The following is a 24,647-nucleotide window of genomic DNA, read 5'->3' as shown; positions in this document are numbered from 1 at the left end:
ATATTCATTCATTACACACAGACTGATATATTTCAAATGTTTCTTTCTTTTAATTTGGATGATTATAACTGACAACTAAGGAAAATCCCAAATTCAGTATCTCAGAAAATTAGAATATTGTGAAAAGGTTCAATATTGAAGACACCTGGTGCCACACTCTAATCAGCTAATTAACTCAAAACACCTGCAAAGGCCTTTAAATGGTCTCTCAGTCTAGTTCTGTATGCTACACAATCATGGGGAAGACTGCTGACTTGACAGTTGTCCAAAAGACGACCATTGACACCTTGCACAAGGAGGGCAAGACACAAAAGGTCATTGCAAAAGAGGCTGGCTGTTCACAGAGCTCTGTGTCCAAGCACATTAATAGAGAGGCGAAGGGAAGGATAAGATGTGGTAGAAAAAAGTGTACAAGCAATAGGGATAACCGCACCCTGGAGAGGATTGTGAATCAAATCCCATTCAAAAATGTGGGGGAGATTCACAAAGAGTGGACTGCAGCTGGAGTCAGTGCTTCAAGAACCACTACGCACAGACGTATGCAAGACATGGGTTTCAGCTGTCGCATTCCTTGTGTCAAGCCACTCTTGAACAACAGACAGCGTCAGAAGCGTCTCGCCTGGGCTAAAGACAAAAAGGACTGGACTGCTGCTGAGTGGTCCAAAGTTATGTTCTCTGATGAAAGTAAATTTTGCATTTCCTTTGGAAATCAGGGTCCCAGAGTCTGGAGGAAGAGAGGAGAGGCACACAATCCACGTTGCTTGAGGTCCAGTGTAAAGTTTCCACAGTCAGTGATGGTTTGGGGTGCCATGTCATCTGCTGGTGTTGGTCCACTGTGTTTTCTGAGGTCCAAGGTCAACGCAGCCGTATACCAGGAAGTTTTAGAGCACTTCATGCTTCCTGCTGCTGACCAACTTTATGGAGATGCAGATTTCATTTTCCAACAGGACTTGGCACCTGCACACAGTGAAGCTACCAGTACCTGGTTTAAGGACCATGGTATCCCTGTTCTTAATTTTGCCAGCAAACTCGCCTGACCTTAACCCCATAGAAAATCTATGGGGTATTGTGAAGAAGAAGATGCGATATGCCAGACCCAACAATGCAGAAGAGCTGAAGGCCACTATCAGAGCAACCTGGGCTCTTATAACACCTGAGCAGTGCCACAGACTGATCGACTCCATGCCACGCCGCATTGCTGCAGTAATTCAGGCAAAAGGAGCCCCAACTAAGTATTGAGTGCTGTACATGCTCATACTTTTCATGTTCATACTTTTCAGTTGGCCAAGATTTCTAAAAATCCTGTCTTTGTATTGGTCTTAAGTAATATTTTAATTTTCTGAGATACTGAATTTGGGATTTTCCTTAGTTGTCAGTTATAATCATCCAAATTAAAAGAAAGAAACATTTGAAATATATCAGTCTGTGTGTAATGAATGAATATAATATACAAGTTTCACTTTTTGAATGGAATTAGTGAAATAAATCAACTTTTTGATGATATTCTAATTATATGACCAGTACCTGTGTGTGTGTGTGTGTGTGTGTGTATATATATATATATATATATATATATATATAAAAAGAGGTTCAAATGTTGACACCTATTACCAAGATGCATTTTTATATAGTTTATATTACACTTTATTATGCACATAAATGGACCATGGTGAACATATTTAGACAGGTTATGAACCCTGTTTTGTTTTTAGGCAGTTGAATACAACATTTACAAAAGTCCAGTACAAACTTTACTACGACTCAATAATGGCAGCTGTGACAGTTGCTAGGTGACAAGAACAGTAGTGCATAGGCTAGACCGTCCCATTTAACAATGCTCAGTCTGACCTTTGTGGCCTTTGTGACTTCTCTAGCATACTGTTTAATTTTTAGTTTTCCAGTAGATGGCAGCAGTCTTCCACTAAACCATGGCACATTTTTCATGTTAAATACCATGAATAAAACTGAGAAATGTAGATGTTTTTAAAGTGAATTTTACATAAAATGTTGCTGTTTTAATGTAAAAGTAACTGTTATATCTAGCTAGATAGCTAGCTATTTCAAATTAACAAACTTTACTAGTATCGTCTACACCAGTGGTTCTTAAACCTGTCCTGGAGGACCCCCAGCCCTGCACATTTTGTATGTCTCCCACATCTTTTACACCTGATCCAACTCATGTGCTCATTAGTAGAGACAGCAAGACCTGAAATGGGTGTGTCAGAAATAGGGAGACATACAAAATGTGCAGGGCTGGGGGTCCTCCAGGACAGGTTTGGGAAGCACTGCTCTACACACTATACAATTAAATAAACTATTTTTCATTACATTACATTACTTCTGTCTTTATCCTGTTCTCTTCCTCTTTTCTTCTTATTTTTCTTCCCTGAGCACCAGAGGACTTTGGTCTTTCTGGCTATATGGCAGGCTATAATGTTAAGTTATCATGTGTCATGGGAATTCGGCCATCCACCTCAATCAGGAAAGTGAAGTCTGTGAGTGCACTTGTCTGTACTGCCTATTTCACAGACTGGCCCTGCAGTCTTTCTAGTATATGTCCCCAGCGTTGAATACAAAATAATAATTTAAAATTAATAATTATTCTGTTGCAACAAATAAAACAGCATCTGGCATTATATCATGCTGGTCTGTAGTCTAACAAATTACGCTTTACTACTTTTTTTTACATTCAGTACAATTTGAAGATGAACAGTCAGTTAAAATGTATGTTTTTGGCTCTCTTTTATTTTTATTATCATTTATTTTTCTTTTCTTTTTTTACGACGATTCCAATAGTTGTTTCAATTTGTGTTTTAAATTTATATTGATATTACAACAATATAAAGGGGGCTTGAAAGTCAAATGCCAATTGTTATCTTATAATCTATAAAATGGCCATGTTCAATTTAAATTGTCCTGTAGTGTGGCATACATATGTACTTTGAAAAGAATTTTCAGTAAAATACTTTCCAATGAGGTTCATTAGTTAAACATTAGTTAATGTATTTACTAACATGAACTAACCATGAGCAATACATTTGTTACTGTATTTGTTAATCTTTGTCAATGTTAGTTAGTAAAAATACGTCTGTTAGTTTGTTTGTTACTTCACAATGCGTTAACTAATGTTAACAAATACAACTCTTGATTTTAATAATGCATTAGTATATGTTGAAATAACATTAACAAAAATGAATAAATGCTGCAGAAGTGCAGTTCATTATAAGATTGTTAACTAATGAACCTTATTGTAAAGTGTTACTGAATTTTCAAACTGTACTATAATTCTTAAGCAGTGTTATGAGCCCATATTAATTACATGAAACATTCATACTTTAAAACATTAAAATAGTTAATTCATCAACTGCCCTTTTTGCAGCCTATACAGTCATTAATTACATTCATAATTATTTACATACATTACATAAACATTTACATTTCACATTATATACATTTATGTTTCTAAGGTTTTTATAAGGAAATTTCATACCTGTATGTCGACATGTCATCATGTAGAAATTCAAGTTTCTTTCCTTATTGCCAACATCAAAGCTGTATGTGCGGGTGGAGTCAGTTACAATACAAAGGTTAAATTTTTTTACTGTTGTGCAGGTCAAAGTCGCAAAGTACAATTACTGTGGAAATGAGACAGTGTGAATAAATAAGAAAACAGCAGCTGGCCATAAAGAGTTTCAACAACACAAATATGTACATAATAGTGAAACATAACAATAGAACAGTGTAATATCTCTACTAATTTTAATGTTACAATTACATCACACCTCTCACCCTCAAGATATTCAAAATTTACATTTACATTTGGCTGACTCTTTTCTTACAATGTCTTGCACAAGGTGTATAATAAGAAAACTAATGATTTGCTGTATTATTTACTCAAATGTTTGAGTATTTTCTTCATGTTTCTTTAGGACTTCACTGGTATCGAGGTTTGAGTGTGCTGAGGTTTCACCTATCAACTGTGGGAGTTTTTCCTTGTGTTGCAGATTGAAGTTTTAATTGGTTTTAAAGTGGGGTAAATGTCATCCTCATTTGTGTATCATTTAGTCATGTTCTTAAAGTGCATTTCTGTTCCACTTCATTCTTTGATTAGTGGGGTGCATTTATCCTGTTTTGCTGTTGCCTCTGGCTAATGTTTTAGATCTTGTTCTTTCTGTGTTTGAATAATTTGATTTGGTCTAGCTTGGGTTTTGTTCTGGGGTTCGGCTGGGCATGTTTGAATTGTGAAGTCTGGCCAAGGTGGTTTCACTTTCAGAAATAAATGTATAAAAGCTGTCACTGTGGTGGTATACCTTTACAAAAGTTACACTTTTGTACCTTATAGGTACTAATATGTACAGTTGAGCTCAAAAGTTTACATACCCTTGATTCTTAATACTGTGGGTGGTTATCTGGATGATCCATGACTGTTTATTTGTTGCGTGATGGTTGTTCATGAGTCCCTTGTTTGTCCTGAGCAGTTAAACTGAGCTCTGTTCTCTGATCTTCCGTAGTTTCCGAAGGGCAGTTATAAATTTAAAAATATGATCTTAAAAAAAAAAAAAAAAATCTGCACATTATCTTTTTGTTCAAAAGTTTTCACCCCGACTACATCGTGTTTCCTTCTGGAGCATCAGTGAATGTTTGAACCTTTTTTAATAGTTGTGTTTGAGTCCCTCAGTTGTCCTCAGTGTGAAAAGATGGATCTCAAAATCATACAGTCACTGCTGGAAAGGGTTCAAATATGTTAAAAATGCTTGAAAACTGAAGAATTTGCAGGACATGGAGGATTTTTCTGAAGAACAGAGCTCAGTTTAACTGCTCAGAACAAACAAGAGACTCTTGAACAACCATCACAAAACATAAAAACAGTAATGGATCATCCAGGTAACCACACAGTATTGAAAACCAAGGATATTTAAACTTTTGAATAGAGTAATTTTTATAAATTCAGCTTTTTTTTTTTTTTTTTTGTCATTTACTTTATGTAAACATCTTTTATGTGAAATAGTTTATTCAGGACACTAAATAAAAATAACATTCAATTTTCATGATCCTTATCTTGTTAAAATGATTAACATTTTTGCATATTCTGCAAGGGGTATGTAAACTTTCAAGCTCAACTATACCTTTTAAGGTACCAATATAGACCCTTCAGATACAAAGGTGTTGAATTATATCACAAATAACCCACAATGTTACTGTAAGTGCACATTATCAGTAGACACAAATAGGGATTTTATCATTGTGATAAGAGCTTCATAATGCACTGTTCTTGCTTGCTATTGAATATGGATTTAAGGACTTAAATAATAGTGATAGCTAAGTAAACAGCAGTAATTAGTTCAAAGATTATTTCATATGTAATGCGTAGGTGATCTGGTGATCATCTCTAAACTCTCTCAGTCTGTGATCATGGCTTCATATTCACCATACAAAATCACTGCTGTGAAATAAAAGTCAAATCAGAGTCGAGGAGGTAAACGGAAAGACCTGTGCAGGAAATGTTGAGGTTGAAGGTTACAAGCTAGAAGCTAAACACACACACACTTACTTTACAGCGTCTATGAGAGTTTTATCAGGTGATAAAATGAATGTAGCAGTGACTTTCTATATGAGTCATGTTGTTTAAAGGGGAATTAAACCCTTATAACCGTCTCATGTCTTCGTAACACAAAACTAGTTATACAACATAAAGGTCAGTTCACCTATGCTACATCCACTTTTACAAGGTGTTTGGATATAAATGTGTTGGCAGTGTGTGAACACTACTTTTTTTAAAATCCCCATTAAACCAAAGCAGTCTCATTAGACAAGCCGTTTTGATTCTCTGAGTAATGTGACGTCACATTACCCATGCCCCGCCCACGCCCACTGACTGACAGTCCTTGCCCTTCCGCCCTCAGCAAAGAGCTTAGAACCCAAGAGGCGACACTTTGATACTTTTTGGGTAACAGCCACTAGATGGCGCTCCGGTAGCGCGGCCGCCATTATGGGCTGAAAATACTAACTGGACCATAGGATCCTTCCGCACCCAAAATCGGCAAATTTCACTGCCAAATCAGAAGCGCAATAGAACAGTTTTTTAAATTAAGTCACCAGTAAATAGTATGGCTCCTACAGTAAATGTTGTATTGTCTTATATATGTTTTATTTTACCAGTTGTGAAATCCAACCATTCAACCATCTGAGGTAACGTTAGCCTACTTTATTGAGTATTTCCATTTTATGCAACTTTACACATTTATTAATAGTAAATTAATAATTAATACATTTAAGATCATCATGTTTGCAGCGAACAATATATTTCAGACCTAGTGAAGTAATAGTAATAATAGAATCTAGGTCTGAATTGAAATATATATATTGTACGTTTTAATGGATCACGCTACAAACATAATGATCTTATAATACATGATGCATTGCTGTGTCCGTTATCGCATAATTCACACTTTTGGACACTTTTGCTTTAACGGACATTAGACAACACTGCAAAATCAAGCTGTTATATTCATATATTTATTGTCCAACATTTCCAATTTTTCTGATGCATGTCCTTAATTTAATTTCATTTGTTGGTAATAATTCAGTGTAGCCTTTTAAAGAATTTTAACCCAAACTGACTTGGTTTCTATAACAAAGGTTTTGTGAAAAAAGTGGAAGACTTAAACACAAAGTATGTAAAATAAAATGTAAAAAAGGATTTGATGATCACTAGTGATAGTATTTTATTCTGTGTTGTCATCATTCAGGTTGGATTTCAGCTTTAATGTACGTTTTTTTTTTTTTTTTTTTTTTTTTAACAAAGCAGCTGATATCGCCATAGAAACTAGTGGACTGCCGACTCGCTTTCACCCCAAAATGGCGGAAACGCAGGGCTGCTGCTGGGCGCGGTGTTGCAATGGAATTGACTGTAGCTTCTTGTTAGTGTATAGGGTATGCACGTGACGTCACCGTCGGCCGGTATGACTGCGGTCACGCCCACTGAGTGGCAAAAAGACAGAGTGGCAGCATTGGTTTTCAGCGTGAATGCGGCGAAAAACACACAAAACACATCCAAAATGGGGAAAAAGCTTTGCGATTGACTGTACAAATAGCTTTGACACAAAATCTGAGGTATATTTTTAAGGAATGCCAAAAGCTACAGAAAAAAGAAGCAAATTGATTGCTGCAATTCACAGAAAAAAAAACTGGACTTCAGGCAGAGAAACATGGATTTGCAGTTATCTTTTTTGTCAAAATGTTGGATTTTGGGGTAAAATCATACCCTGTTTATTGTATTGTTATATATTGTGTTGACAACTCATCAATTAAATATTTACCATCTTATATTCTGCATAATTGGGTGTTTTTAAATAAACACTGTCAAAAACTATACACGTTTTAGGGCTGGACGATATGACGAAATATATAACATTGATATAAGCGATCGCTCCGATTTAGACCTACCTATATTGTGGTTATAAAAAGCATTCACAGGCAGATTTGTTTAATGTATTTCCCCAGCGTCGAAATCAGGCACATATAAATGTCAGGAAACACGACTCCTGGCTGCATGTCAATATCCATGGATTAGGTTTCTTTGACATGTCATAAGGAACACTTTCGAGTCCAACCTTTAGTGTAATCGTTTGTTTTACTCGTGTTTTCTCAGTTTCCTCTATTAAATCCAGTCATGCAGCAGGTTCTTTTACCACTCAGTCCAGCTGAGGGAGTGCGTTCCGGCGGGAAAGTGACGTCTATGCATACCCTCTAAATTCGTTGGAGTAATGTGACGTCACATTACTCATGCCCCGCCCACGCCCACTGACTGACAGTTCTGCCCTTCCGTCCTCGGTGAGCTGTGTGTAAGAGTGAACATAACAGTCTTCATTTAACTACATCTGAGCTGCTGAACACAATGGATTAGTTTTATTTATGAAGGGAATGTGCCACAGATCTACACATACGATTTCTGTAACCTGCTATTTACGTTTACAGACATAACTGACTGTGTTTATGTGAACTATGTGTTTTTGACAGAACCTTGTGTGTATTTGACAATTTAAACAAAACAAAATAAATGTGAAAGAGAAGTCACTCACGAGACTTGACATCTGACAGTCTGTGTGTGTGCGCTAAAGATAAGTGCGCTCAGAAAATGATCCATTAGATGTTTAAACTGAAACGAGTGGAAATAATAAACTTTAAAAATGAAAGAAGAACTATGCTATCCGTGAGAGTGGTCGCGATATAGGCATAGATATACATAATAAAGGCTAGTCTCGTCCACGCTGCTGGCCAATGGAGGTCGACGTCCGCACCTGGCGGCCATCTTGTAACAGTCAGCTCGCTCACTCGTAACATTGTGTTTTAATGGTGCATGTACTTTTTAAAGGTCCCATATTATGTCCATTTCACAAGATGTAATTTAAGTCTCAGGTGTCCCCAGAATGTGTCTGTGAAGTTTCAGCTTAAAATACCTCACAGATCATTTATAAACCCATGTTGTAAATACCCATTTCTGACTACTGTCAAGAACAGGCTGTTTTCGCGCATATGCCTTTAAATGCAAATGAGCAGTTGTGCCCCGCCCCCTCTCTACGATCACAGTTCCTGCCTCAATCGGATTCTCTGCCAAATACAAACAAGACATCTGCTTGGTTTTGATTATCACCTATATCCATAGATATACATAATACAGGCTAGATGTCTTACGGCGGAGTCTCTAACGTCATCACCAGCGGCCATCTTGTCACAGGCAAGCTTTCTGTGTATTATATTCATTCATTACACACAGACTGATATATTTCAAATGTTTATTTCTTTTAATTTTGATGATTATAACTGACAACTAAGGAAAATCCCAAATTCAGTATCTCAGAAAATTAGAATATTGTGAAAAGGTTCAATATTGAAGACACCTGGTGCCACACTCTAATCAGCTAATTAACTCAAAACACCTGCAAAGGCCTTTAAATGGTCTCTCAGTCTAGTTCTGTAGGCTACACAATCATGGGGAAGACTGCTGACTTGACAGTTGTCCAAAAGACAAATATTGACACCTTGCACAAGGAGGGCAAGACACAAAAGGTCATTGCAAAAGAGGCTGGCTGTTCACAGAGCTCTGTGTCCAAGCACATTAATAGAGAGGCGAAGGGAAGGAAAAGATGTGGTAGAAAAAAGTGTATAAGCAATAGGGATAACCGCACCCTGGAGAGGATTGTGAAACAAAACCCATTCAAAAATGTGGGGGAGATTCACAAAGAGTGGACTGCAGCTGGAGTCAGTGCTTCAAGAACCACTACGCACAGACGTATGCAAGACATGGGTTTCAAGTCAAGTCAAGTCACCTTTATTTATATAGCGCTTTTTACAATGTAGATTGTGTCAAAGCAGCTTTACATTGATAACTAGTACAATATTTGGCTGCACAGCAGCTCTTAAAAGAATAGTGTCAATGCAGGCAGATCAAAGCACTGTTGAATATCAAATGTCAAATGTTTCAGCTGTCGCATTCCTTGTATCAAGCCACTCTTGAACAACAGACAGCGTCAGAAGCGTCTCGCCTGGGCTAAAGACAAAAAGGACTGGACTGCTGCTGAGTGGTCCAAAGTTATGTTCTCTGATGAAAGTAAATTTTGCATTTCCTTTGGAAATCAGGGTCCCAGAGTCTGGAGGGAGAGAGGAGAGGCACACAATTCACGTTGCTTGAGGTCCAGTGTAAAGTTTCCACAGTCAGTGATGGTTTGGGGTGCCATGTCATCTGCTGGTGGTGGTCCACTGTGTTTTCTGAGGTCCAAGGTCAACGCAGCCGTATACCAGGAAGTTTTAGAGCACTTCATGCTTCCTGCTGCTGACCAACCTTATGGAGATGCAGATTTCATTTTCCAACAGGACTTGGCACCTGCACACAGTGCCAAAGCTACCAATACCTGGTTTAAGGATCATGGAATTCCTGTTCTTAATTGGCCAGCAAACTTGCCTGACCTTAACCCCATAGAAAATCTATGGGGTATTGTGAAGAGGAAGATGCGATATGCCAGACCCAACAATGCAGAAGAGCTGAAGGCCACTATCAGAGCAACCTGGGCTCTTATAACACCTGAGCAGTGCCATAGACTGATCGACTCCATGCCACGCCGCATTGCTGCAGTAATTCAGGCAAAAGGAGCCCCAACTAAGTATTGAGTGCTGTACATGCTCATACTTTTCATGTTCATACTTTTCAGTTGGCCAAGATTTCTAAAAAACTTTCTTTCATTGTATTGGTCTTAAGTAATATTCTAATTTTCTGAGATACTGAATTTGGGATTTTCCTTAGTTGTCAGTTATAATCATCAAAATTAAAAGAAATAAACATTTGAAATATATCAGTCTGTGTGTAATGAATGAATATAATATACAAGTTTTACTTTTTGAATGGAATTAGTGAAATAAATCGACTTTTTGATGATATTCTAATTATATGACCAGCACCTGTAATCTTTTGTCTAAATTACAATCTTTGTAGATGTGGTTGTAGTTATTAGCTGGCTAATAACAAGAAGCTTTGAGTGAGACCTAGTAGTTACAGTTTAGCTGCTACCCAGCAATTTTACATCAGTGGGAGAGGCAGAATTGCTCTTTCTTTTCAATATAACTTAAGTTGCACATGATTTCCAATCGGTCTGGTTTGTTAAAAACATCTTACATTATGATACAGGAAATTGCTGGCTTTATAGGAGAAGATGCCAGACTTTTGTGCAGCCTACGGATGCTCCAATCGCCGTAGTCTCAAAACGAGAGCCCGTGGGATCACCTTTCACCTGTAAGATATGACAATATTATGATTATATTTGGGATAATCGTTTGTTACTTAGTGGATGTATGTACAATACAGGTCCTGTTACACAGGAACAGCGGGGCTATGACATAATAGTATTACAAGATTGTTGTTGACCCAAAGCTTTTTACAAGTTTGTTTACACAATCTCAGAATGTTTCTTTTGGACACCTTTTTTTTTTTTTTTTTTTTTTTTTTTTGGAACAGTGATCTCTGAAGTAGGCACAGTGCAATGTCGAGGGGAAAAGCCTAGTAAATGGCCCAACCCCGAAGAAGTTAAAATAAACGTAATAATTAAAATGATTTTATTATAATAGTAATATTCATATTATAAAAGTGTATATATATATATATATATATATATATATATATATATATATACATATGTTGCCATTCTGTACACTGAGTTTTAGTAGCCTGTATATTGATTTAACATAAATACCTTGTGCGTGTGTATATTCATTGCACCTATCTGTTCTGTTCAATGTTATTTTCATATGGAAGTCCATGGTTATAATTATTCATAAGTATGCAGTGTCATAAGTATATCTCTGACGTTTATAACAAACCAAACAGTTTGAAAATCAGTAGAAAATTGAGCAAGTTATGGTTATTTAATTAAGGGGGATTCAGTTTGCCTAACAACAGATTAAGAAGGAAAAGATGCTCACCAAATGAATCAACTATTCTTTTCTCATGAAAAAAAATAATTATCACCACACAAAAAGAAAATACAAGAAAAAGACAATCAATCACATTATACAAAAAAATGTAATGGATAGGTGCATTGCAGAAATTGGGCATTAGGTTGCACAATTCAATAAAGTTAAAATGGATGTGTGTGTGAGAGTCTTATTTGAGGGTATGAAGTTCATCCAACAATGTCCAAAGTTGAAGGTGTCCCTTAGACGATGAATAATCCAACTATTGGTGATGAATTCACACCGCACAATAACAGTTCTTAAGCTCCAGACTCTTCCGAATCAGGTACAGCCATAAGTAAGCCAAAAGCCACAAGCTTACATCCATATGGGCTTTTAAATCCATATGTAGCTTGCAACACGTGGTGTTAAAACCACCGATAAATGGTCCTTCTAAAATACATACAAATAAACTGTATCATCCTTTTAGCATCAAACCCAACACAGCTTACATACAATTGCTCAGCATATATCAACAAACAAGTTCAAAAACGTCTTGGCAACAAACCTCATCAACAGGTTTTTAAGTTTTTAAATAACAGGAAAGAAAACACATCCTTATTTTAAATTGAGCTTGAAATGGAACATTTCCCAACCAGGACATAGCACAAATGCAGTCAAGCAATGCTTTCTACTGCTGCTACTCTGCTAACTTCCTCTACTGCCTCACCTTTACTTAAGTAGCTCATTTAGGTGCCATAGCACCCCTATGAGGAAGAAAACTGCAGACAAAAGACTTAGTAACAAGCTTGTCTGTTACACCCTAAAGCACATTTTTTGGAGTAGCATCTGCCTGCACAACCGGAGGCTGCATTTTCAGGACCGCAGTCCTAGGACCGCATTTCTAGGACCCTAGATGTTTAGTGACAACGCCACCTACCGAATTACAGGACCAGTGACTGCATATTTTTCTGGAAGATGGACAATATTCAGAGTGTGAGTATCAAATGTGAATCAATTTTTATTTGTTTAACATTAAAAACAATTGTGATGCATTTAATTGCGAAGTGAAGTGATCGTGAGTTGCTAAATAGTCTTGAATGCACTTTATAGCCATCATATATCAGCTTAAAATGCTGTGAAACGAATTGTTAGCATATTCGTTTAACAAAACTGTAGCCCGACTAGCAAGCTTGTGTTGACTTAGTGACTATGGTATGATTATTAATCCTAGCCAGTACAATAAACTGTAGCACTTTATGCATTGTTTTTCCATTTTAAGTAAGTTAAAATAATCTTATTTTTTTAAATGTCACGTGCGTGCTCACTGTCAGCCTGCCCAGGTCAAAAAAATACTGTATTACTATAGTTATGTTACCACAGCAACTATAGAATTACCACAACAAATTAATTCAAGTACTATAGTATGGTTAAAAAAAAAAAAAAAAAAACTATAGTATTTACTATAAATTACTATAGTATTTTTTCACCTGGGCATGTTTACCCCACAATACATGTTATGAGCATGTCTCTTCATTTTGACATTGTTTTTATAATATTGATTGAAGCATTTGACATTTTTAATAGACATAACAGAGAGGCCATCATAATAATTGACTGTTAAAATACCACGTGTTAGATTGTGTCACGTACTGTGTACTCTATAAGTGATTTCAGTGCAGGCAATATATGACAAAAGAATAATAAATAAATTGGTCAAGTACTAGGCTTAGGCCTAATTTATGTCTATTTATTTATATGAAATGAACTTAAAATGTTTTATTTGACCAATTGGACTCTCTTGTTTCTCTTTATCAAGAAACACATAACAATCCAAGAAGGAAGATCCTTTCCTGGACCTAAGAGATGCATCACATGCTGCAAGGAGTTCCTCTGCCCGTTCTGCAGTTCTGCTTTGTTTCACCCAACAAAGTTGAGCAAAGTGAAATCCCATTTGGAGAGCCATTTCAAACGCACAGTTCTCTATGAAAGTAACATTTTCAAATGTTCTTTTGGGAAATGCAATGTTATGATTAATTTAAATTGACCTCAATTCCTAGATCTGTGTATATTTCAATGAACATTTTTCTTTTGATAGACCATCATATATGGCCTGGCTGTGCTGCAGAATTTCTCTGTGGGATGCTGAGAAGGCCTTCTTCTCTGGTCCGGATTATCATCACATGTAAGAGTAGAAAATGCTTGTTTTTTTTTTCCACAGTGTCCAATGTATCATTTTTTTAAGCATTAACAGTATTTCTGTTAACCCAGCAGTGATCATGTTCTCCATTTACTATTTCAGTGAAGTGGAAGAATTTAATAGAGTGAGAGAGAAACAATTGAGAAAAGAGGGGAGAACATCCAATTGGTAGGTAGTGCTGCTGCATGCAGATTGTGAATCTGGGCTTTAAAAATTTAAAGGTCAGGAAAAGTCATGTCAATAACATGTTATTTCTATTCAGATCTCTTGCATCTCTCTCTATTTATTTATTTTTTTCTCAGTGTGAGAAGAACAGCGGTCCCACGACTTTAAAAATCGACTTTAAAAAAAGCTAAGCAGTGTTGAGCCTGGTTAGTACGTGAATAGGAGACCTCCTGTGAAAACTAGGTAGCTGTTGAAAGAGGAGTTAGTGAGGCCAGCAGGGGGTGCTCACCCTGTGGTCTGTGTGGGTCCTAACGTCCCAGTGTAGTGACTGGGACACTATACTGTAACAATCACCATCCTTCAGATGACTAAGAATTGAGGTCCTGGCTCTCTGTGGTCATTAAAAATCCCATGGCACCTCTTGTAAAGAGTAGGGGTGTAACCCCAGTGTCCTGGCCAAATTCCCTCCATTGCCCTTATCAATCGTGGTCTCCTAATCCCCAACCAGTGAATTGGCTCGATTACTCTCTCTCCTCTCCACCTATAGCGGGTGTGTAGTGAGTGCACTGGCGCCAGCTCAGCTAGGAGGTCTTTCTGTGTGTAGTTTGCATGTTCTCACTGTGTTAACTCCAGGTGCTCTGGTTTCCCTCACAAACCAAAGCATAGGTCAAATGGAGACAACATATTGTGTGAATGTGTCTGTGTGTACCCTGCGATTAACTGGACATCCATCCAGGGTGTTTCTTCACCTGTGGCCCAAGATACTGCTTTAAAATTACTATTTTAACATAACACAGTGTAATAAAAATGCAACGCTGAGTGATGCACTCCCATTAAACCAGTCACAACCAACCACAACTCCTATTAAAAATGTCACAACCAAAATAGTCTGTGTACTAATTATGATAACTACAGTAATCATTGCAAAAAGAATTGAGATGCTTTTCATTTAAGCAAGTCTTCAGCAATCACCAGCCTTTAAAATAACACCAAAGCATATAATTTTTTATGAAGAAAAAAAGATGTACTTATGAGAATATTTGAGAACTTTGAATGTTTTAGAATTTATCCTATGAACTTTCTTAACTTCTTTCTTAAAAAGATTTCCGTAAATCTGGAGCCAGAACACTTTTAGATTGAATATGTTCTTTACCAGCTTGTATTCAGCGTACTCTTCATGTTCTCTGTGATGAGGTGTAGATGAGTTCAGAGTCTTACTGTGTCTCAACTTGTGATCTTAAGAGAATCTGAGATGAGACATAAGTGTCAGATATATTGAACCAAACTCTGAATAGCTTCATGTTTTGAGTACTTTCTCCATTCATCTGGAATCTCACCATAACTCTCAAATGTTTTACTGTAGTATTTTTCCAGATCTTTCTGGAATCTGCACACAAACCACTTCCAGTAGGGCAGTTCAGAGAGATCAGGGGTGATGCTCCAGATGGCATAATCTCCTCCTGCTCTTCTGTAATCTCTATATGGAAACCTTCCTTCTGATGTATTAAAATACTGATCACTTAAAACTAAATTTGTGCAAATATCAGAACAGAGATTCTGTGTTGAACGGTAATATGTGCCATTAACTCCTCTCACTCTGTGGAAATGAACACTGTGTTCTCCATTATGTTCTATGTTTTTGGTGCAGATGGCTTTACAGAACGGACACTGAACCCAACAGCACCGACAGAAGTGATCGGTCAGAATCTCATTTGGCCTGAACTTGAGGTAAAGCTTTTCATCAAATATATCTGTGTTGAATCTACTGCAGATATCAGACATTATAGCAGGAAGTTCTTCTCTTATCACATGTTCTAGGAGTTTGAAATCATCATCAACATCATGTTTCACTCCACTGAGGTCTTTTTCAGAGAAGATCAGCACATCTGAGAGCTGCTGTGTGAAACTCTTCAACCACAAACCAACATCTCCTCTGTTCACTTGAACATGTTCAGTAGATTCATGTGCTGCTTTCATGATCTTCTGCTGCAGGAGTTCAATGTTCTCCTTCATCTTGGGTAAAACACTGACACTGAACTTATCAGTGATGTACTGACTGACTTCATCTCTGATGAAACTCTTGAAGTGATCTCTGGGGTTATGAATGTAGTTCATGTATTTGTTAAAATCCTCCTCTTCTGCCAGTGTCTTCAGGATGTATTTCTCCAGATTTGATCTGTTTCCATTCAGTGATTCACAGTTTGATCTCATTTCATCCGTCAGATCTCTGGCAGTCTTCTTGTAGACACTCTGCTCAATGGGCTCTTTCAGTTTCTGACAGATGATCTCTCCAAAAATGGCAGCTGATGCAGCTCCATGACAGTATTTCATGAAAATACTGTAGTACTCTTCTCTCTTCTTCTCAATATATCTTACAGGTTCAATGGCTTCCCTGAAGATTTTCAAATTTTCCCAGAACAAATCAAACTCTTTCTTCAGTGTTTGTTCATCATTTGCTTTGTCTTTGAGTTTTAAGGCAAGTTCTTTGCTCTTTTCATAGAGAGTGTTTTCATTATATGTCCTCTGAGCATCAATCTTTTTCTTCAGGTCTCGCTGCTGAAGAATCTCATTTAATTTCCTCTTTGTTTCTCTCACAATGTTTTCCTGAAACTTTTTGATTTTGATTTTAAATAATGTTTTCCACTGAATCAATATATATTTATCTGTGTCTTTCTCAAAGAATTCTAACATTGATTTTTCCACTTCTTCACTTGTCTTCTTCAGTTCTCTTTGAAGATCAGTTTCTTTAACTTCATGAATTGCTTCATTTTCTATCTTGTTGTATAGTTTGTTCTCAGTTTCAATCATGGCACTGTGAAGCCTCCAGGACCATTTGCTGAATTCAGTCTCCAGTTTCCTGTAAGCTGTGACCTTTTAGAGATGAAACCAATACAAACCATTCAGTAAGCAGTGAATTAGTAAAGCTGAGAGACATTGATTGTCTTAGTTTAGAGCTGGTCTATTATTAGTATAGTATTAGTACTTTAACCACCTCTAATACCATTACTACTACTGCTTTACCAGTAAAAGTGCTACTACTAAAAAAAAAAAATGAAAGACTAAGTAACATGGACACTCACCTGTAGTAAATCATCAGTTTCAGAGCAGATCATCTTCATATCCTCTATCTGTCTTTCATATTCCTCTCTCCTCTCCACTTGTCTTCTCTTTAGTTCATCTTCATGTTGTTCTTCAAGGAGTTTTAGTTTCTCTTCAAAAGTCTTTTGTTGAGCTTCTCTTTCATTAAACTCTTTTTCTCTTTTCTTTCTCTCTTTCTCATTCATCAGTCTGTCTATTTCAGACTCATATTTGATCTGAAGTTTTTCTGTTTCTGTTTTTACCTTCTCTTTTTCTTGCCTCATTTCTTCTATTTCATGTTTGAAAGTCTCTCGTTCTCGTCTCATCTCGTCTCGTATCTCTCTCTGGTGTTTCTCTTGTTCTCTTATTTCTCTTTTGAGTTCTTCTTCTCTTCTCTTTCTCTCTTCATCATGATTCTGTCTTTCTTCATCCATCGTCATCTTCATTCTCTCTTTCTCTTCTTCATGTTTCTTAATCAGTTCTTCTCTTTCTCTGACTCTGTCCATCAGGATCTTCATCTGTTGTTCTTGTTTTTCTCTCTCCATCTGTCTGAACATCTTACAAGAGTAGAAACTCCCTCCGTTCGCTGTCACCATGTTGTCTATCTTCTCCAGTAGATCAGACACCTGTGTTCGGTCTCCAGTCTGATTATTATTGAACACATGGTATCTGTTTCCACATGCTTCAATTAGCTTCATCAAAGGAGATCCAGGTTTCCCCAAACACTGTTCAATGGTTTTGTTCTTCAGATCATCTCCTCTGGTGAAGAGCACCATTGTGTACATTAGAGATTTCTCCCCAAACGTCTCTTGGATGATCTTCACTGATGTTTCTTCTTCTTGAGTGAATCGTTGTCCTAAATTGAGCACAATGATGAAAACATGTGGTCCAGGCAGGATCATGGAGATGCAGTGGCTGATTTCTCTCTGGATCTCCTCATTAGTAAGTTCAGGATCAAATAGTCCTGGAGTGTCAATCACAGTAACAAGTCGGCCTTTGATTTCTGTTGTTTCCCTCTGAATCTCTTTAGTGACTGACTCTTGAGATGTTTCTGCTATAAATGCATCTCTTCCTAAGATGGTGTTTCCTGTTGCACTTTTCCCAACTCCAGTTTTTCCCAGAAGCACAATCCTCACATCATCTTCACTCTCTGTTGAACCAGTAAAAGAGGGAATACATCAGTTTTAAACCCCAGTTACATTCTACAAATATTACAGACAAACATCTCCTGACACCTAAAAACCCCAAATGCCTTCCACCTAGAAACACCAACCCGGACAGCACATATACATCTGCCCGACATCGGCCCACGAGTGGAACATCGGCCTCCTAACCTATACAGTTGCAAGAAAAAGTATGTGAACCACTTGCAGAATCTGTAAAAATGTGAATAATTTTAACAAAATAAGAGAGATCATACAAAATGCATGTTATTTTTTATTTTGAACTGTCATGAGTAAGATATTTTACATAAAATATGTTTACATATAATCCCCAAGACAAAAAAAAAGGCTGAATTTATACAAATAACTAAGTTCAAAAGTTTGTGAACCATTGATTCTTAATTCTCTGTGTGGTTACCTGGATGATCTACGACTGTTTTTTTTGTTTTGTGATGGTTGTTCATGAGTCCTGTGGGATTACAAATTTAAGAATCTGTTTAAGATCTGCTGATCCTACATCCTGACATAACCTCACATGAAATACTAAGGTGAAGTATATTGTATTTAACATTTTGAGGTAAAGATAATGACAATTTAAGGAGATCAAGGCAGGCAGCCCAGGTGTCTGTAACATTAACCTTTTGTCTTCATGCACTTCCTAACCAGGCATAAGTGGATATCTTCAGACAGTGCTCTATTTCCCAGCTGATCAGCTTTTGCTATTTTTGATCACTATTGGCCGTTGCTGTGCTTATCTGTTTGCGCATGCCCAGTTATTCTCTTTGCAACCCACCAGAGAAAAGGCGACCCCGTCGACATTCTGCTGCTCAGCGAGATTGCTCGGTCAGACCTAGATTATTTTATATTTGTCTGTTAAATTCTTATTTTGAGAATTTATTCTCTTCTATGTCTGTCTCCTATGCTGTTGATGTAGTGAACGCAGTGCAGCGGTTCCGTGTTCTATGTCAGAACGCCGACTCTGTATTGGCCGACGCTGTTCATGTTCAATAATGAGCCGGCATTCTAACATAGAATCTGGAAGCACTGAACGTAAACAGCGTAGAAGAATGACAGGGAGGGGCTGAATTTATACAAATAACTAAGTTCAAAAGTTTGTGAACCATTGATTCTTAATTCTCTGTGTGGTTACCTGGATGATCTACGACTGTTTTTTTTGTTTTGTGATGGTTGTTCATGAGTCCTGTGAGATTACAAATTTAAGAATCTGTTTAAGATCTGCTGATCCTACATCCTGACATAACCTCACATGAAATACTAAGGTGAAGTATATTGTATTTAACATTTTGAGGTAAAGATAATGACAATTTAAGGAGATCAAGGCAGGCAGCCCAGGTGTCTGTAACATTAACCTTTTGTCTTCATGCACTTCCTAACCATTTGGCAGGACAAAGCTCAAGATACAGCGGTGCCTTTGTCTCTATGATAATGTAAAGGTATGGGCGATACTGTCAGACTGAGTGGATTAGCACCTATGCATTTGAATGACACCGTTATGCTGATTAGATCATGGCTGGGAAATGTAGGGAATGGGCTGATTCCTGCACTGCATTTGCATGCTTTGTTTAGATTGTCTCCACCTCTACTCTATGTATCCCTCTCCCTTGAATGTTTCCTACAGTCCCTTGTTTGTCCTGAGCAGTTAAACTGAGCTCTGTTCTTCAGAAAAATCCTCCAGGTCCTGCAGATTCTTTAGTTTTCAAGCATTATTTGCATATTTGAACCCTTTCCAGCAGTGACTGAATGATTTTGAGATCCATCTTTTCACACTGAGGACAACTGAGGGATTCAAACACAACTTTTAAAAAAGGTTCAAACATTCACTGATGCTCCAGAAGGAAACATGATGCATTAATAGATGGGGGTGAAAACTTTTTGAATTCGAAGATCAAGGTAAATTGTACGTATTTGTCTTCCGGGAAACATGCAAGTATCTTCTGTTTCTTCCGAAGGGCAGTTATAAATGAAAAAAATTGATATTTAAACGAAATAAGAAAAATTTGTACATCTTCATCCCGTTCAAATGTTTTCACCCCCCGACTCATACTGCATCGTGTTTCCTTCTGGAGCATCAGTGAATGTTTGAACCTTTTTTAAAAGTTGTGTTTGAGTCCCTCAATTGTCCTCAGTGTGAAAAGACAGATCTCAAAATCATACAGTCACTGCTGGAAAGGGTTTAAATATGCAAAAAATGCTGGAAAACTGAAGAATCTGCAGGACCTGGAGGATTTTTCTGAAGAACAGAGCTCAGTTTAACTGCTCAGAACAAACAAGAGACTCTTGAACAACCATCACAAAAAAAAAAAAAGTCACAGATCATTCAGGTAACCACACAGTATTAAGAATCAATGGTTCACATACTTTTGAATGGGCTAATTTTAATAAATTCAGCTATTTTTTTGTCTTATGGATTATATGTAAACATCTTTTATGCAAAATATCTTACTCAGGACAGTACTAAATAAAAAATAACATGCATTTTGTATGATCTCTCTTATTTTGTCAAAATTGTTCACACTTTCACAGATTCTGCAAGTGGTTCACATACTTTTTCTTGCAACTGTACATCCAAGAAGTACCGGCCAGGCATAAGTGGATATCTTCAGACAGTGCTCTATTTCCCAGCTGATCAGCTTTTGCTATTTTTGATCACTATTGGCCGTTGCTGTGCTTATCTGTTTGCGCATGCCCAGTTATTCTCTTTGCAACCCACCAGAGAAAAGGCGACCCCGTCGACATTCTGCTGCTCAGCGAGATTGCTTGGTCAGACCTAGATTATTTTATATTTGTCTGTTAAATTCTTATTTTGAGAATTTATTCTCTTCTATGTCTGTCTCCTATGCTGTTGATGTAGTGAACGCAGTGCAGCGGTTCCGTGTTCTATGTCAGAACGCCGACTCTGTATTGGCCGACGCTGTTCATGTTCAATAATGAGCCGGCATTCTAACATAGAATCTGGAAGCACTGAACGTAAACAGCGTAGAAGAATGACAGGGAGGAGATGGAATTGAATAAAGTCATTATTTTTGTTTTGTTTTTGTGCAAAAAAAAAAAAAAAGTATTCTTGTCACTTCATAACATTACGATTGAACCACTGTAGTCATGTGGACTATAATAACAATGTCTTTTCTATCTTTCTGAGCCTTGAAAGGTGCAATGACGTTGCTGCCTATGTGTGGTTTAGATACCTCTCAGATTTCATCAAACATATCTTAATTTGTGTTCTGAAGATGAACAAAGGTCTTACGGGTGTGGAACGAAATAAGGGTGAGTAATTAATGGCATCTTCATTTTTGGGTTAACTAACCCTTCAAAGTTAGATGCTAATCAAGATTAGCATATTAGCACATATTTGAATCTAATAGCATGTTGTTGTGTATTGTTGGTATGTGTTAATGTCAGCTAGTTCAAAACTCAAACACATAAGAATGAGAAAAAAGTAACTGGTAAATAATTTATTGTTAGACAGAGATGATCAGGAAATGCTATATTTGGATTAAATCTGTAATGTTTGTGTAGATGCCCTTTCTGAGTATTTTTAAATCACTTCTTTGAATACAGATAACTGCTTATATGCTTAGATCAAGCATCGGAAGAAGCTTTTTTGTTGTCCTTTTGTCTTTCCTCCTATGAAATGGGACATTGAAATAAACATGTCACCATCATCAGTCCTTTAATTAATTCACTGGAGAACATCAAGGGAAAGACCCTCATGATCCTCAGACGTGTCATAACTGGTAAACACAGCTGCAGGTAAAATTATTAGATGGTATGAAACAAACGCCCATTACCATAACTCAGGGGTTCCCAAACTTTTCAGCCCACGACCCCCAAAATAACGATGCCAGTGACTCGCGACCCCCACTATCTTTGGAGGTGGTTAAAGTATACAAACGTTGCGCGCAATAGTGCACACGCACTAATGCCTGTTTCACACATACTCTGTTTGCAGTGCGCATTTTTGTTTTGTGCCCATATTAACGGATTTCACACTGCACGCAGATGCGGTCTGGCAGTGCGTTTCAGGAGCGGTACGTCTGCAGCAGTGCAGCGATCGTTTCCGCGCCGAGTCTACTTTTGCTGTGCTGCACAGCGCTGAATTAAAACGACAGCGCACTGTTCGCTTTAAAATAAATATGTATTGACGCAAAAAAACCTAGTAATTTCACCATAGATGCATATAATTTAAAGTCTCTGTTACACAGTCAAAATGGCTTTTTTGCTTTGGGTAAAGCAAGGAAAATGACACCTTACTAGGCATTTAGGTGAACAAGGAGACATAAATGATAGCACTCGCCTCTTCGTTAAGGTGGAAAAACAAAGTTCTTTATGACCTGAGGGATTTCTTGTAAAAAGATTTAAAAGGAAAGAAAAGATGAGAGCCTGTTTTTGTCTATTTTAAGTTTAATTTAAAATGTTTTTTATTTTAACATAAAGCTAACGTTTACATGTTTTGCCACTTGCGTGAGCAACATAATATAGAAATCTAAAGTATTACTTCATATAAAGTTATGAAATTAATAAAACGTTTAAATGTAGTGGGTTTAAACGTGACATCTATGAAATATAGTGTATATACAAAGAAAATCGCAATGCTGACAAGCCATATTCAGTAACAACTTTTGGATTTGAAAATAAAAATAAGTAAATGTTGTGTTTGTGATATACAGCCATGGATCAGTTGCGCACTGCAAACGCGGCATATGTGAAAACACAATAGAGCATGCTTCGGAGCTTTATGAATCTTTTGATTCAAAATCAGTGGTTCGGAGCACCAAAGTCACATGATTTCAGCAGTTTGGCAGTTTATTACATGTTCCGAACCACTGATTAGAAACAAAAGCTTCGAAGCTGTTAAAAATTTTTTTTTTGGAGCACAAAAAGTATTCTTCAATACTTCATAGTATTCTTCATAGTCTCTTCATAGCATTAAGGTTGATCCACTGTACTCACATGAACTGTTTTAAATGTTTTTAGTATCTTTATGGATCTTGAGGTGATATTGCTGGTAATAGAGGCCTCACTGAACCATCGGATTTCATCAAAAATATCTTAATTTGTGTTCCAAAGATGAACGAAGGTCTTACTGGTGTAGAACGACATGAGGGTGAGTAATTAATGACAGAAATGTCATTTTTGGGTGAACTAACCCTTTAACTCTTACCTGGTGACAGTAAATGTGTCTCCAGTGAATTAATTTTCTTCTTCATCTCTTCATATTTCATCAGTTTTTTCATCTGTGCCTCCAGAAATGTCTCTGTGGAGAAAAACTCTCCTCTGTTTTCTTCCAGCATCTTCTTAACGTTCTCCATCAATGTGGACACTTGTGTGTTAGGACCAAAGAAATGATGTCGTCCTCCAAATCCCTCAATGACAGACTGTGTTTCTTCATTGAGTTCTGCTGTCTGATGCTCTGAACTCTGCATTATGAGGATCATCATGTGTTTGTTGATTCTGGAGCTGAAGATCCTCTGGATCTCCTCCATTTCTGCTTTGTTTTCATCAGTCAATGGAGTATCAGGAATAATGAGGAGGAAAACATGAACTCCAGGATGACAGAGAGACAGACAGCGGAGAGTCTCACGCATCACTTCCTCCTCTGAGAGACGAGTGTTGAACAGAGCTGGAAGCTCCACCAGACTGATCTGACGTCCGTGAAGCTCCACGTCTGATCTTCTGTCTGTCTGCTTCAGGATCAGCTCTGATATGGAGGATTTTAATGTCCCGTCACTCCCGCACACAACCAGATTCAGCTTCACACCCTCTGAAACTGAGAAGAACAATTAATGAGTTCGCCTCCCTATTCAGCCTTGACGGTTAATAGTAAAACGAACTTGAACTTCATTTAAAAACAGTTCATTTATCATTAGAAACATCACATTTCATCACACTCACATCTTTCTGTGGCCTGTTGTTTCATTGAGAAATACTGTGAACCTTCAGCACAATCCAGGTGACGTCCATCATTCATTTGCACAACGTCCTCAAACGCCTGCAGAAGATCATCAGGAGAGCTGCTTCTCTGAAGACTGAAGTGTCTGTTGAAGCATTTCTGAATGATTTTCTGTAGGATGTCATTGGTTTCAGTGGACTCTTGTGTGGTGAGCACCATGGTGTGTTGATAAACCCGCTCAGAGAAAGAGTCCAGCACCTTCTCCACACACTCTTGATCTTCTGCTGAACACTGATCATGTTTGAGGAGCAGAACGATCACATGAGGTCCTGGATCAGACAGATTCACACACTCTCTCACTGTCTGTGTGATCTGATGATCTGAGATGTTTGTCTGGAGCAGCTGAGGACTGTTGATGACCATCACATGTCTGTCCTTCAATCTTCCTCCGACTCTCTCTACAACATCTGGAGGAGCTTCCTTGTCAAATGCTGCTCGTCCCAACAGGAAGTTTCCCACTCCACTGTTTTCTGACACACTCTTCCCCAACAGAATGATCCTCACTGTAAAGAGTGAAATTCACAATCCTCACTTCATACATTATCACAGAGCTCATGTGATATGTAACATGTTACGATGCCAAGATCTTGAACTTCAACATCACTATTCAAAATGAACATAATCCACC

The 24,647-nt window shown here is 37.5% G+C and overlaps 1 protein-coding gene across 3 annotated transcripts in view; it reads right to left on the bottom strand.

Annotated features, from left to right (window-relative positions):
- The window catches only part of LOC127509843 (repetitive organellar protein-like), a 41,531-nt gene extending 17,002 nt beyond the window's left edge, over positions 1-24,529 (bottom strand). The window contains exons 1-2 of one of the 3 annotated variants that reach the window (XM_051888964.1): positions 23,962-24,529; positions 23,231-23,836 (exon numbers count right to left, since the gene is read on the bottom strand). In XM_051888964.1, coding sequence (XP_051744924.1) covers positions 23,231-23,836; positions 23,962-24,382 — 1,027 coding nt within the window. In that variant the 5' untranslated portion in view covers positions 24,383-24,529. Of the gene's footprint in view, positions 1-3,490; positions 3,549-23,230; positions 23,837-23,961 lie in introns of those variants that run through there. The other 2 variants (XM_051888962.1, XM_051888963.1) reach the window with 2 other exon arrangements.
- Between the last annotated feature and the right edge of the window lie 118 nt (positions 24,530-24,647).

The sequence above is a fragment of the Ctenopharyngodon idella genome, chromosome 3 (assembly GCF_019924925.1).
Source record: "Ctenopharyngodon idella isolate HZGC_01 chromosome 3, HZGC01, whole genome shotgun sequence".
Taxonomy (NCBI): Eukaryota; Metazoa; Chordata; class Actinopteri; order Cypriniformes; family Xenocyprididae; genus Ctenopharyngodon; species Ctenopharyngodon idella.
Note: the sequence above shows the minus strand (reverse complement) of the source record. Positions and strands in the feature narration are given on the sequence as shown.